The following is a 14,526-nucleotide window of genomic DNA, read 5'->3' as shown; positions in this document are numbered from 1 at the left end:
CTCTGTGCCTTTGGTGAGAGAAGCACATCATGCAGGAGCATGTGGTGGAAGAGATCTCTCACCTCATGAACCAGGAAGAAGAGGAAGAGGCCAAGGTCCCATGATGCCACAGTCCCTTTTTAGGGCACTCCTCCAGTGACCTAAGGACTCCCACTGGACCTCACTTATTAAAAGTTCCATCGCCTCCTAATAGCACCACCACTAGGGCCAGGCCTTTAACACACGACCTTTGGGGACACATCCAAATTCTGGCAGAGGGCAGTAAGTCACAACTGAGTCACCTCCCCTTGGTCTGCACACAGTGGAAGTGTCTGGGGATACAGGTGTAAAGATGAAGGCCACCTTCCCACGCCGCCCCCTACACGCCCTGCCCATACCACTCAGAAACACCTGCACCACCTCCAGGTGTCCCCACCATTGTGATACTCAGGATCTCAACCAGTTGTTTCCTTCCTCCCAAATACATGTCCATAAACATCTATTTTTAAAATATCCAAAGGACAATGAGGCATTTGCCTGACTTCTTCTGCCCCTTTTCCTTTATTCTATACAGGACCAACATTTAGAGAAAAGGTGTATCTTGCCTGGCTCATGGATCTGGAAGTTCTAGTCTAAAATCAAATGGTTCCATTGCTTTGGGCAAGAGCGACCTATCACATTACCCAAGTAATCTGACTCTCCAGGGCAGGAAGCTGAACTCACACCACTGAACTGTTTACAAATCAGTGTGTGTGTGTTGCTCGGGATCAAACACAGGCCCTTGCACATGTTAGGCAAGCCCTTCACCACTGAGTTACATTCCCAGCCCTTGTCTTTATTTAAACTGTCGTGTTCCTACGACTAAAACACTCAGGGTCACTCCAGAACTGAGCTGCACGAAATAACCACACAAGAAGCAGGGATACCTTTTTCTTTGGGGTCCTGTGGCGGCTCCTCTGACCTTAAGGGTCCACAGAAAGAGAGCAAGAGAGCACCACGTGCTGAACCCTTTTATTGAAAAGGAGCCATTCAAATGAGGCAAGGGGTCAGGTTTCAGGGGATTGGGTCTAGCTTCCTGATGTCTGCTGTCAACAGGTTGACTGACATCTAGGAAGGCCACACCCAAAGGCAGAGCAAGAGAAGGGGACACCCAATGGGCATTTCCATGGAAACTTCTATCCCAAACAGGGCAAAGGGGTAGTATTACAAAGGAACAGGTGAGTGTAGCTCAACTCCAAGGGTGACATTCCCACATCTAAAGACACACCCTCTACTTCCTGGACCAGGACAACATCCAGGTCACTACAAAAGGTAGTGACTGGTCAAAGCCTCTCGCTTCAGGATGGAAGGCGCAAATCATTCAGAATGGCTCCCACATTAAATCATGAATTTGGTACAACTAACTATATGATGAAAGGCAATTCAAATTAGAAACCGGGGAATCATTTCTAATTTAAAGTATTTGCAAGTGTTTGCCATCAACCATCAATCATTTCACTATAGTGATCACTGTCCATAGCACCTGGGTCCCAAGAGACCAAAAGCTTAATGAGTCAGTGTTGTGATGGGGCTGCCCAAATTCTCATTTTGTTCTTGGCTACATTAACAGAACTGTATATCCAGAATACAGTACCCTGGTCACATCCCTCACAAAGTTCTAGGCACTGTGGTTTAAGGGCGGCCTTGTCAAGCAGCATCCTGTCTGGAGAGCCGGAAGGTGAAGGTACACATTAAAAAAGGATGTCACATTAAAAAAGGATGAGGGAACTGGGGCCACTTTCAGGCTCGAGGTGGCTCAGCAATAGAACACTTGCCTAGCATGCCCAAATCCCTGGGTTCAGTATCACAAAAAAAGAAAAAAAGTTTAAGCAAATACCTAAGTGCCTGAATTAAACACTCAATTCAACCAATGTAAGAGAGAAGTAAGTACCCACCTCCCTTTTGTTGGTACTGAGGACTGAATCCATGGGCACTTTACCACTGAGCTACATCTCCAGCCCCTTTTAAAAATTTTTTGAGATGGTCTAAGATGCTGAGAGTCTTGCTTAATTGTTATAGCTGGCCTCAACCTTGTGATCCTCCTGCCTCAGCTTCCCAAGTTGCCAGGATTAGGTGTGTGCCTCCATGCCTGGCTAGCCTTTCCTTTTTTAAAGAGGGAAAAACCACCTGGTGGTGTGTGACTATAATCCCAGCTACTCAGGAGGCTGAGGCAGGAGGATTGCCAAGTTCAAGGCCAACCTGGGCAATTTAGCAAGACCCTGTCTCAAATGAAAAGAGCTGAGGAAGTAGCTCAAAGGTAGAATGTTCCTGGGTTCAATTCCCAGCACTGTAATTAAAAAAAAACAAAACTATAAAAAAAAAAAAAAAAAAAAAGAAAGAAAACCAAACAGGGGATAAGGTTAGTAGGTTAATTCTCAATAATGAACATATTCAAATAAAGTAAAATAAAATGTGCCAGTATCCAGTCACTATGTCCAATGCTAGGTAATTCAAGCTCTGGATAGGTCTTTCAGTTTCACATTTATAGATGAACTACTTAGGCAAAATTTCTTTCTTTTTCTTTTTTTTCCTTCTGATAGTTCTTATCTTAGAAATCCTCAGAGATCATTATTAAAACAAACTCGCAGGCAATGTATACCAAAATAACTATCCTTGGTCCTTATTCAAAATGGGCAATTAAAAAACTTTCACATTTACCTCCTTCTATATTTCCAATCTCCTTCTATATTTCTATCCAATCTCCAATCTCCTTCTATATTTCTGACAGCTCTGGTAAAGAAGACACCAAAGAAAATGTTATTTATAGTAAAATTTATTTTCACTGATATTTCATTTTACATAATCTCAGAGTAGGGCTGTGCTGTAAAATGAAAAAAGAACACACATCTGAAATCTCACCATGACACTTTTTCATACTGTTCTTCTGGGTTTCAGGACTCCCAATGTTGACACCTCACATTTAACACCCTGATTTCATCAATGAATTGAACCATACAAAGGAGCCAGTAAGCTCTTGTGCTATATCGTCGCCACCTTTGAAGGGCTGTGACAGTAATGACTAATTTTTCCCCCCAACGAATTTGGTGTTGTTTTGGTTTGTTTTTTGAAGTAAAATGTCAGAGCGTGTAAATGTGCTGCACTTCTTTCCCTCAATACACTGAGAACAGTGGAAGTCTGGAGATTTCTAATTCTTCGTGAGTCGAAGCTGGGATGTGACCCTATGGTTCGGGTCTATTTAACATACTAATTCCAAGTTTGGCAACCATCAGCAAACTGTTCAAAAGAAACACAAACAAAAAACATCAGGAAAAGGACAGAACAGGTGACCATTTTTTAAGGGACTAGTACTCTGCAGGTCACAGCTCTCCCTCACAGCTGCACAGGAAGGGAGGTACCAAGGTGGAACAATCCTCCCTGGGAAGAAACCAGAAAAAGGAAACAGCACCACACAGCAACACTGCACTTAGGTCTGAGAACAGCATGTGGTTCCAATCCAACTGCCAATAACATGAAGAGATGAAGAAATTGAAGGCAAGAGAAATCAAGCTCTCCCAGGTCACAGAGCTAATTAGTGCAAAATCTCCAGTCGGTTTACAGCCCTTGCTTGACAGACAGCGTACTACGACCAAAGATGGGGACCATGACTTTTTCTGAATCAGATTTTTTAAAATTCCCTTGCCTTCAGGATGTCTTTATTATATGCAAGGACTACAATATTTAAGACAATTGTGTTTGTTTTTGATAATAAAAGTTGATTACAAAACAGAGGAGTCCATCAGAATTTCCTTTTAGCAGTATTTTCAGTATCAAAGAACAAGTATACAACCAAGAAATGTGAAGCCCGGGCTGAAAGCCACGTGGCAGCCACAGTCACAGCTTTACCCTGAGGCTTCTGCACCGTGGGAAGGCACCTGGACCACCAGAGAGCAATTTAAAAGCAAAACCATTTCCATAGTGAATGAAGATCCTTAGACCGTTGTGACATATAAATCAATAACTGCTCTTGAAGCCTGTCCTATTTATGTATGAATTAATTTGAGTTGACATCTAGGATCAGGTAAAATTTACTCAAACATGTAAATTTCTGAATGTATAAAGTAGCTCTGGCAATAAACTGAACGGCATCCTGGTAAGTAAGAGCAACAGAAGGCAACATACCTGGCCCCTGCGATTAAACCCGCAGGCATGAACTTCCCAGAATGGTAGAATCTCATCCCCATGATGCCAGCCAAGGTTCCAGATGTAGCTGGTGAAAGAGAGTCAAAAGTCTTTGCATCTTCTAGAAGAGCATTGGAGTGCCAAAAGTCCCACCCTGCTTTCAAGCCCTGACTCCATCCTGCACTTTCTCCTCCTGCCTCAGGCGGGGCCAGCTCCACAGCTGCCCTCATTCTAAAGGTCTAGGCACAAATTCTGACCAAAGAAGACCCTTCACAACCTGGGCCCAGCCTGCCTTTCTGGCCTCAATTTCCCAAAACTCTTCTGCAAAACGCACACTTTAGCCATAAATGCCTTAGTTTTGTCCAAAATGTTACATGATTTTTTCATGCCTTGTGTTTCTTCCCTCTCCATCTTTCTGCTGGGGATCTATCCAAACACTGACGACTGCTAAGCAGAGCACTTGGTGCTTGAGAAGGCAACTGTATCAACAGGGTCTCTACCCTTTCAGAGAGTCTCGAGTCTGCAGGGGTAACCAGGGTAAAGAATCACACAAGCCAGCCACGTAACAGCCATCGCACACTTGGAACTCCTGCTACTAGGAAGGCTGAGGCACAGGGAGCACAACCTCGGCCACTTAACAAGACCTTGTCTCAAAAAAATAAAGGGCTGAGGACGTAGCTCAAAGGTAGAGGGACTCTGGGTTCAGCCCTCAGTACCCCCACACACACACACTCAAGAATCATACAAAAAGTAAGTAAAATTTGTATTCTGGGTACAATTAATGCTACACACATAACATAATGGGGGACCAGGCTTTCAGGGAGCTCAGGCAAGGCAGAGGAAAGAGCGTGTCACAGGCACTGTGGGGAGGAGGAACGCGGTGCACTCAAGGAAACAAAAAGTGGCTGTGGCACCCATGAAGACATGGCTAGTGAGGAGGAGGGGCCTGACCACCTGCAGACCCAAAGGCCACACCAGACTGTGGTCCTACTCCTAACAGCAAGCAGCCCTTCAAGGCTATTAAGCAGAGGGACATGTGAGCAGAGTTGTAGGCCCAAAATATAATTCTAGCTGTGTCCAGAGAACAAACCGTAGAGAAACCAGAAGGTAGACACGGGTATCAATGAAGCAATTCCTTCAGGAATACAGGCAAGAGGTGGGAAGAACTGGGGGTAAGAAGGTAGCCGTGGAGATAGAGAAGGGGACAATTTAGGGTACTACTGGTATTAACAGGACTTGCCAGTACATACCAGACAGGCTGCGGGAAGAGAAGAACCAAGACCCAAATAAAGGAAGAGAAGACCTAGTGAGTGAGATCATGCAGCCAGGTGTAGGCAGATGCCCTGAGACAGCTAAAGACCACTCAGCCAGCTAGCTGCTGACATGGGAGCACAGCTAGGAGGGCGTCATTGGTGACTCCCTGTGAGTCTTTGGTGTTTATGAACGATCTTCCATGACATTGTCAAGTCAAGAGAGTATAAAGAAGACAAAATGAGCCAGGTCTTAGGAATCAGTATTTAATGGATAGAAAGGAAGATGGGTACACAGGAGAATGAGAAGATCAAAAGGAAAAATCAGGAACAGAAAATGACAGGTCACACGTGCTGGGAACAGCCAACAGCCCATGTAAAACGAGGACTGACAGTAGAGTTTGCACAAATGCAGGTCACTGGCAGCCTCAGGGACACCATTCCACGGACAAGGGGGATAAAAATGGGGACTGAAGCAGGTTGACAACGTGTGAGATGGAAAGAAATAAAGATGAAGTACAAATGGATTTTTAGAGAAGTTTCTGAAAAAGAAGGAAAAGCCAGCAACTGTAAAGGGAAGTGGGTCACCAGAGGTCCTTTTGCTTTTTTAAATGGGGGAGAGATGAGCACATTTGAGCACCAATAAGAGGGATCCACCAAAAAGGGGGAAAACAAATAACAGGAGGGACTCTTGATAGTGCACAGTCTGGAAAGTAGGGAGGAGATCAGAGCCCAGGTGGAGGGACTGCCCTGGAGAGGAGGGGAACAGGGCAAGGGAGGCCTGGAGGCTCACGGAGGCAGGGCAGTCTCCACCCGGAGGCCACTGGTTTTTCCCTTAAGTAGGTAGGAGGTGAGTGCTGGGAGTGGAGGATGAGATGGGGGAGAGCAGGCTCACAGTCAGTCCAGAGCATGAATGAGGAAGCTGTTCAGCAGAGCCGAGCCCAGGCACATCCTCCTTTCCCAGCCTGTCTCCAGCCAGCCATTGCTGGGAAGGGAGCTCCCCAGGGAGATGTGCACAGACCACTGTGTGAACATGCCTGTCCTCCCTCCCACCCTCATAAGGGCCAGAGCAGCACCTGATACACTGTGGGCTTGTGGAGGCACTCGCATCCTCGCAGTGTCTGACACCTGGGTGGAGCCCAACAAATAAGTGTCCAAAGCCACCCTGATAAGTAATCTTCCCTTTCCCCACACTCCTCCCTGCCTGGACTGCTCACAGTTCCACATTTCTACATCTGTGTCTGACTTCCTTAGATCCGAGAGCTTCCTGAAGGCAAGGCCTATGTCTTACACAATTAGCCGATCGCTAAAGAGCAAGGCGATTTTCAAATAGGAAAATGCAACATGGATGCAAAGCTACCTCAGACAATTCAATAATGCTCAAGCCGACTGTGGTTAATACCCAGCTGCAGTGAGTAATAGATACATACTACCTTGTGCAAGCTTAAAATTAGTCTTTCAGGGAAGATAGACATGAAACGCTCTCCATATTCCATACGTGAAAGATAAACAGAAACCAGCACAAATCCCCATTTTAAAATTTGCCTAGGCCTTGGCAGAGACAGGAAACTTGTGAGTGTGAAGAATCTGCCACATCCCACCAAACCAGGGCCTTCTGGTAAAACGAAGAATGGATACAGACATGCTCTATGGAGACATCAGGGCAGACATACCTAGGAAAACCCAAATGTTCCTGGGATCCTGAGACAGCTGATATGCACCCAGGCCTGCTAAACTTCCAAAGAAGAGCCCCGCTGCCAGGGATGGCACACTACCTGGAGGGAAGCAAACACATGGCTGTATTATGATGTCTGACATTTGGTTCATCTGCCAAATCAACCAGTCTCCCCTGGCCTCCAGGGGAGCAGAGCAAGAGAAGCTTTCTTCACATGGTTCTTAACCAAGGAGTCCTTAAGCAGGAAAACGTCCATCTTACCAGAGAAGTCAGGGTCTCAAGCCCCATTCTGCTCTCCTCTAACAGTAGGGCTCTTCCAATCTAAGGAGAAATGGTCATCTCCATCCAAGAAAGGAAGCAGCGCCCTTCCCTCCTAGGTGGATCTGTGGTTAGGCTTTTTCTTAAACAGCCATTACAGGCTGATCAACCCACTACAGGCTGTGCACAGGCGGGACTTTATGAGAATCACAAAAGGGAAATAGGGTCAATCAACTACAAACGAGAGAGAATGAGAATGAGAGAATAAGAATCCCAGTGCATGCTTGCCAAGTGGGGACACAGGCAAACAAGCATACTGATACCCCCCCATGTAGATTAATGAGGAGACTTCAAAAATGATTATGTGAGGGCTACAGCTCAGAGGCAGAGTATGTGCCTACCACGAGCAAAGAAAGCCCTGGGTTCTGGCCCCAGCACAAAACTTAAAAGAGTAAGTGAAGACCAGAGGTCTCATCCTACTCGAAAGGAGCAGAGATGGCATTCTGGGGTCAAGGCTGATGTATGGCAGGCAACGATAATAACAACCCATACCACCCCTGCCTTTATCGTTAGATAAAGAAGCAAAAACAAGAGGCCTGGCTCAGCCTGGCCAGATAAACAAAAGGCAAGTACAGAAGTCTGACTCCTTTGGTTGCACCCAAGCTCTGGGGCCTAAGGCAAAGTGGCCCCACAACATTGCTGCTTTGAGAGCCTAGGGGCTCACTCTCCAATGAAACAACGTGAAGAATTTAAGCAGCTACGTGACAGTTCTTACCTGCTTTTGCATAGCCAATGATTCCACCTGTAGCAACCAGTGCTGCATAGCCAAAGCCAAAATAATGTAAAGGCACCCTGAAAATAAAAGACGGAGAAATGAGTGTCAACTATGTTTAAAACAAACAAACAACAACAACAAAAACCACGTAAATCATTAAAGTCATGGTTCCAGACAAATCTTACCACTATATAAGTCAAAGTAAAGCTCAGAGAGGTGAATGACTGAGTCAACACAACTAGTCAGTGGCAGTGCTAGGACTCAAATCCAGGCTCCTAGCCATGTGTTCAGTGACCCACTCATACCCCATACTGCTCCCAGGCAGTCCACTCTAGGGCTCTTTTCAGATGGAACTCTGGTTTTAGAAGGCCCTGGCTATTCCACTGCCGTTGACTGTGCACTTACATTGGGCCAGTGTTCTTCTGCATTGCACTCTCAAGGCAATCAGCCAAGACTACTCCAGGCCTGCACCTGTGAAGAAGGGGCTGGATCAGAGGTGGTTAAAAGCCTGGATCTCCAACAGTCAGAAGAAAGTACAAGTTCCAGCTCAAGACCTTGGTAGCTAACTGGGTCTCAGGCTACACCTCTCCAAGCCTCAGTTCCAATGAAGATAACAATGGCACTAATTTCCTAAAGCTGTTGTGAGCACTGCAGGATGTCCGATGTCCGACACACAGTAAACACTACCTCAATGCCAACCATTTTTGCAACAAGCTCCTTTCTAACAGGCCCACAAGAAAGTGAGCAAGATTCTCTGGACAGATACCCGATTTAACCATTTTCATGAGTTAACCATTATTATTAACTCAGAAAGCCAATACTCTTTGAGCCTAAAGTTCAACTATTTTTTAATTTCTTTAGCGGACAAGTGGGATGCTACTTTTCGTCTCTGCCCCCAAGAACTTCAATACTCAAGGCTTGTAAAACTTGGAATCTTTGGATCTAACTCACTGCTCCTTAGACTGTGAAGAGGGGACGATAAAAGACGGAAATTCGAGCCATAATTACCTTTAACGCTGCGCCCTTAAAAAAGTTAACTCCTACCTTTCTTAAACGTTTGGCATTCATGGAGCCTAACGAGACTGAAAGCAACGCATACCCCTCTTGTCCTGTTTAAAGAATTAAGTTTCCACAGAAAGGGGAGGCCTAAAGGTCAGGCCGTGTCATGGGTTTGAAGTGGCACTTTTTTAAGAAATGCGGGGGCGGGGGGAATCTCCAGGAAACGAAACAATACAGCGCTACACAGGTGAGCATTTGCTCGGAGCTCAGGAGCCCGGAGGACTCCCAACCCATCTTAAGGAAAGCAGAAAATGCGCAAGGAGAAAAGCACCTAGACGCGGCCTAAAGCTCTCGCCAGGATGGTGGGGGCGAAAAGCAGCTGGCAGGAGAGCGTCTTCCCAAAACTTAAAACTGGGATAAAAAAGAATAATCCCCGAGTACCCGAGCAGCTCTCGCGAAGGTCTGCACCGGCGGACGAGGCGCACGAGCAGCAGGGACAGTAGACGCAGGTCCGAACCAAGGTCTCGGGACGTCGCGGCGCCCGCTGGGCGTCTGGGGGCGGGGTGGGGCGGGGCCTAGGGCGAGGCCCGGGAAGGGGCGGGGCTTGAGGCCAGAACTCTGCGCGCGCGCGCCACCTCCCGGAGGCGGGGCAGAGTTTGAAGCGTGAAGTGGCTGCGCGCGCAGTGTTCGGGGACCGCAGGGGGAGGAGTCCAGGGGGCGGGGCATGGGCGGGGCATTAAGGCTCTCGCTGTGCTGGGGAGTTGGATTGGAGATTGGGGAGTTGGGTCTGCGCCGGGCGGGTTAAGGCCAGTACCCAGCTCCAAACTATAGTGGACTAAAGCCGGAGACTGAGCGTTTAACACGCGTGTTGCGCCAGGTCAAGTGCGCTGGGCAGGGCTGAAGGTGGAGGCAGGAGAAGAGCAGAGGCTGGACTCTGAAGGCCCCATTAACGGAGGTGTGAGCCAGATGCGGGTATCGGGGAGGACCGATAACCGTGAGGGGCCGCTTTCAACCATCAGAGAACGTGGTGGCCTTGGGCTGAGAAATGAGGCTCGCAGCAGTGTTTCTGTTTGTTTTAGGGAGTGAGGTCACGCAAGAAACCTAAGGGGGAGACCGAGTAAGTTAAATACATCTGTGGGTCACGAGTCCACAGCATGGCTTTCTCTTTATTCCTACTACAGATTTCCTTCTCTGCGTTTCCTGCACACTCATTCACTCGTTTACTGTACACACAAATTTAGTGTCGTCCATGACTTCTCCCTCCTTCATCCCTTACCATTATTGATATGCATAATCTCATAACCTTCAATTTAAGCATTATCATTTTTGAAGCTTTGAATATTTTGACTTTACAGATGAACAGCTCCCCCCCCCAAAAAAAAAAAAAAAATCCAAAACAAGTCCCAAATTGCAATGTTTCAAATCGGTTCATGGCTATCAAGTATCTACAATTTCAATTTCTACAATTTTAGAAGTAGTTTATAGCTTTGTTTGAAAAGCAAAATGATCCATTCAATAAACTTTGCTCCAAGAAATTAGTAAAGAGTATGAAAAAAAATCACCTATTTTTTTCAATCTACCTGTCTGGCACATGCTTCTTGATCTAATGTTGAAGCCATGTAATATCAGCATATGCACATGCCATCCTAATCTATGCTTTATATAGATTAACTCATTTAATTTTAACACCAACCCTATGCAGTAAGGACTAGGATTAGCTCCTGCTTTTCTTCTTGGAGGAAATTGAGGCAGATAGTACAAAGTCACACTGTTAAATGACAGAGCAGTCCTAACTTCTTTAGTGTGTTTGCAGTAGTGTCCACAGCATTCGTGTTATAAGTCTGACTCTGTCATTCCTGAGCTTAAAACTCTTCAGTAGGTCCTTTATCTTATGCCATGGCCTAGGAAGCCCTGAGCATGACTCAGCCCTATCTTCTCTCTCCTTCTTGCTCCTGCTGCCCCAGCCTTCTGGCTCCTGGAGGATTCATCTGCCCAGAATCCTCTCCCCAGGTAACTTCCCTGCTCATTCCCTCATCCACTTTAAATCTTTACTGTCACCTTCTCAGCAGAGCCCCTTCCTGATCATCTATTAAAAAAAAAAAATGCAACTTTGGAAATAAAATAAAAAATTAAAATGCTACTTAGGAAATAAAACAATTTTAAAAAATACTAAAAATAAAAATGCAACTTGAGGGTTGGGGTTGTAGCTTAGTAGCAGAGCACGTGTCGAGCTGGCATTTATCCCCAACAACATAAAAACAAACCTTCAACTCAATTACGTTTCCCTCCACAGTATATTTTTCTTCGTGGCACAGACCTCCTAACATGCTGACTTACTCATGGCAAAGTTCACCTCCCCACTCCATGAGAGGGAAAACTGGTATGCAGCATTTAATGTAGGGCTTGGCACAGAACGGGTGTTCGATAAACATGCACCAGACAGACAAGGAGATGCAGAGTGAGAAGGGGTAGTCAGCAGAGGGAAGAACCAAGACAACCTGCAAAGTCAGGGACAAGAGGGAGAGATTACCCTGGCTGCATCCTCTCCCTGCCTTTTCCTGCTTTAAACTTTTGATACTAAGAAGTCTCTGAAAATAAATAAGTGAGCTACACAGATGATAGGCAAAAGGTTTTTGGACCTCCTGGAAAAAATTCCCTAACCCACCAGCAACATGTCCAAACAGCCTCTGGGAAAATGTTCACTGCACCTAAAGGGTCGGGGTGTTTTATGATAAAATTTTGAGAAGAAACATAAATCATTTACATTGAACCCACATTGGCTATACATAAGAGGGACAGGATAACAAAGTGTGCCAAGTCCTAGGATAGAAGGTTGGTCCATAAAGAATAGTTTTGCTACTCCTTGGTTAGTTCCAAAAGTAGAATGAGATGTGGCCTTGTTGGGCAATATTCAGCATACAGGGGGAAAAAATGTGTAGCAGGTTTTTTTTTTAATTTTACTTGAAGCTGTGAGTTAAAATGACCTTATTTCTCTTCTCCCTGCATTCTCTGGCTTGCAACTTAATTGAGGACATCTCAGAATTCTTAGCACTTCCCTGGTCTTGGTCACACACCTATGGCTTCTACAGATCCACGGCCACGCTTTGTTGAAGTCTAGGATAGCCAGAGGGCTTTAATTTCTCGAGCTGCGTCTTTCAGAACTGAGAAAAGCACTGTGCTCCTTCTATCAAAAATGCCCTTTCATCTGCCAGGCTCAGTGGCACAGGCCTGTAATCCCAGTGGCTGGGGAGGCTGAGGCAGAGGATCATGAGTTCAAAGCCAGCCTCAGCAAAAAACAAGGTGCTAAGCAACTCAGTGAGACCCTGTCTCTAAATAAAATACAAAAAGGGCTGGGGATGGGGCTCTGTAGTCAAGTGCCCCTGAGTTCAATCCCTGGTACCAAAAAAAAAAAAAAAAAAAAAAATCAATCAAGCTGCTCCTGATCACCCCAGGCCATTGCACGGAATACATTAATGCTATTCCTTAGCTTTTGACCTTTGGGCAAGGATCTTATTTTTCCTTTCAGCTCCCAGGACCTAGGATAGTTCCTGGCACTCCTGGTGAATACTCAACACATGGCTACTGAATCAACACTGGAAGAGGAAGATGGAGATGGCATATGGGACATTATAATATCAGGAAGGAGAGGATTTATGATGAAAATTTGCTTCTACACAAATATCAAAGTAGATGGTTAGGAATAAATACAGACCATACATGCCTGACAGAGACCTGACACCCCCAACATGAATTCTGTACTTTGACATGAATTGTCACATGGGAAATGCAACAGAAGTCTTCAAGTACACTACCAGGCAGGCTCCCCAGAGGACACTGAATACAAAGACTCACAGACTAGATTGAGAAGTTTAAATCACATAGTTTATTAAATCAATTAGAACAAAAAGGGAGCCCAGGTGACTCAAAAGCCGAGGCAGGATTGCAAGTTCGAGGCCAGCCTGGGCAACATAGTGAGACATTATCTAAAAATAGAAAGGACTGGGGATGTAGCTCAGTGGTGAAGTTTCAATCACCAATACGAAAAAAAAAAAAAAAAAAAAAGCCAGAAAACGGGAGAAGCAACTATGGAAAAACTGGTATAAACAAATGCCATCAGTGTGTTTGCAAGCCTGGTGAAAGAGGCCTGCTATCTAAATCCTGAGTTCCACAGTGTCTTTGGACCTCCATCCTCCTCACACCCCTTCCCCAGCATGGCTCTGTATCATCAGCTTTTCTGAAGACAGATCTGAAGACGAGGGGATTTGAGCAGAGACCCTCAGGTGTCCCGAGCCAACCACACACACTTGCTATATCAGAGAATAAGACTGGCAAACAGCTGCCCTTTGTCTGATGGCCTGTGGAGCACCCATGGGCTTTATTGTTTTTTTTTTTTTTGTTTTTGTACACAGGACACATGGGGACAGAATGAGTGATCTAATTAAGACTTCAAGACTAATGTTACTCACCTTTTATGTATTTGACTATTCAGTGCCTCTTGAATAGTAATGTTATAAATCTTGAGGGCTTGGATATCTCACATATATTGAGTGTCTAGTAGGAGTACTGGGTACCTTAGACCTAGTCCTATTTATGTATACCACAGGCTCCATTTACTACTTATCTTAACCCATTTATCTATTTATGCTTAACACACCCTAAAAGCTTTCCTATGTATTTTACAAACATATTAAGCTTTAATAGAACCTAATTTTCTCAAAAGTAAATGCACTTTCTAACGTTTTTTTTAAATGCAACATTAAAAAAACAAAAAACACCAAAATCCTGCTACCTGTCAAAGCCTAAGTTAAATAATGCAATCTGAGCCACATAATTAGATTATCAACCCCTATTCAGGAGCAAAGGAGAAGACCTAATGAATGCATTAAGGCAGAAGAGAGGAACAAATATATTTAGTAACTAGGTTTTATGCTGGTGACTTGTAAAATAGCAAGAGACAAGCTGTCATCAAATATGCGGCCTGGGAGGAGAACCTAGTCCTGTCCTTCACAAGTCTACTGGCGTGACTTCAGTCTAGTTTCATTAGACTAGCTATGTACTAGTTACAAGGTGCATGAGAAAGCAATGACAGTGGGCTATCTTGCCAACAAGATGTTTAAAAAGAATGTGAACAATTATAGATGGGTTGCATTAAAAGACAGGTAATAGAGAAGAAAATATTTGTAAATCATAGATCTTAAAAGCAGTGTACAGAATAAAGAGCTTCTATAACTCAAAAATGAAAAGACAACAACCCAGGTTAAAAAAAAAATGGGCAAAGGACTTCAACAGATGATTCTTCCTTCAGAAAAGATATATAAATGGCCAACAAGCACATGAAAAGATGCTCAACATTATTAGGCATTAGGGAAATGCAAATCAAAACCACACTGAGATTCCAATTCACACCTAGTAAGATGGCTATAATAATTTTT

At 44.9% G+C, this 14,526-nt stretch overlaps 1 protein-coding gene across 1 annotated transcript; it reads right to left on the bottom strand.

The window, feature by feature from the left end:
- Window positions 1-2,773: 2,773 nt before the first annotated feature.
- Window positions 2,774-9,659, bottom strand: LOC124098626 (transmembrane protein 14C). The gene is made up of 6 exons (XM_046453512.1): window positions 9,536-9,659; window positions 8,501-8,566; window positions 8,096-8,172; window positions 7,061-7,162; window positions 4,138-4,225; window positions 2,774-3,252 (listed from the first exon to the last, which is right to left on the bottom strand). The coding sequence occupies exons 2-6, from the start codon at window positions 8,521-8,523 to the stop codon at window positions 3,198-3,200; spliced, it is 345 nt and encodes a 114-aa protein (XP_046309468.1). The 5' UTR covers window positions 8,524-8,566; window positions 9,536-9,659; the 3' UTR covers window positions 2,774-3,197.
- Window positions 9,660-14,526: the final 4,867 nt, after the last annotated feature.

This window comes from Marmota monax, unplaced genomic scaffold, assembly GCF_021218885.2.
Source record: "Marmota monax isolate L192 unplaced genomic scaffold, Marmota_monax_Labrador192_F-V1.1 WCK01_AAM20220418_F8-fsc00029, whole genome shotgun sequence".
Classification (NCBI taxonomy): Eukaryota; Metazoa; Chordata; class Mammalia; order Rodentia; family Sciuridae; genus Marmota; species Marmota monax.
This window is presented reverse-complemented; position numbering and strand designations above follow the sequence as displayed.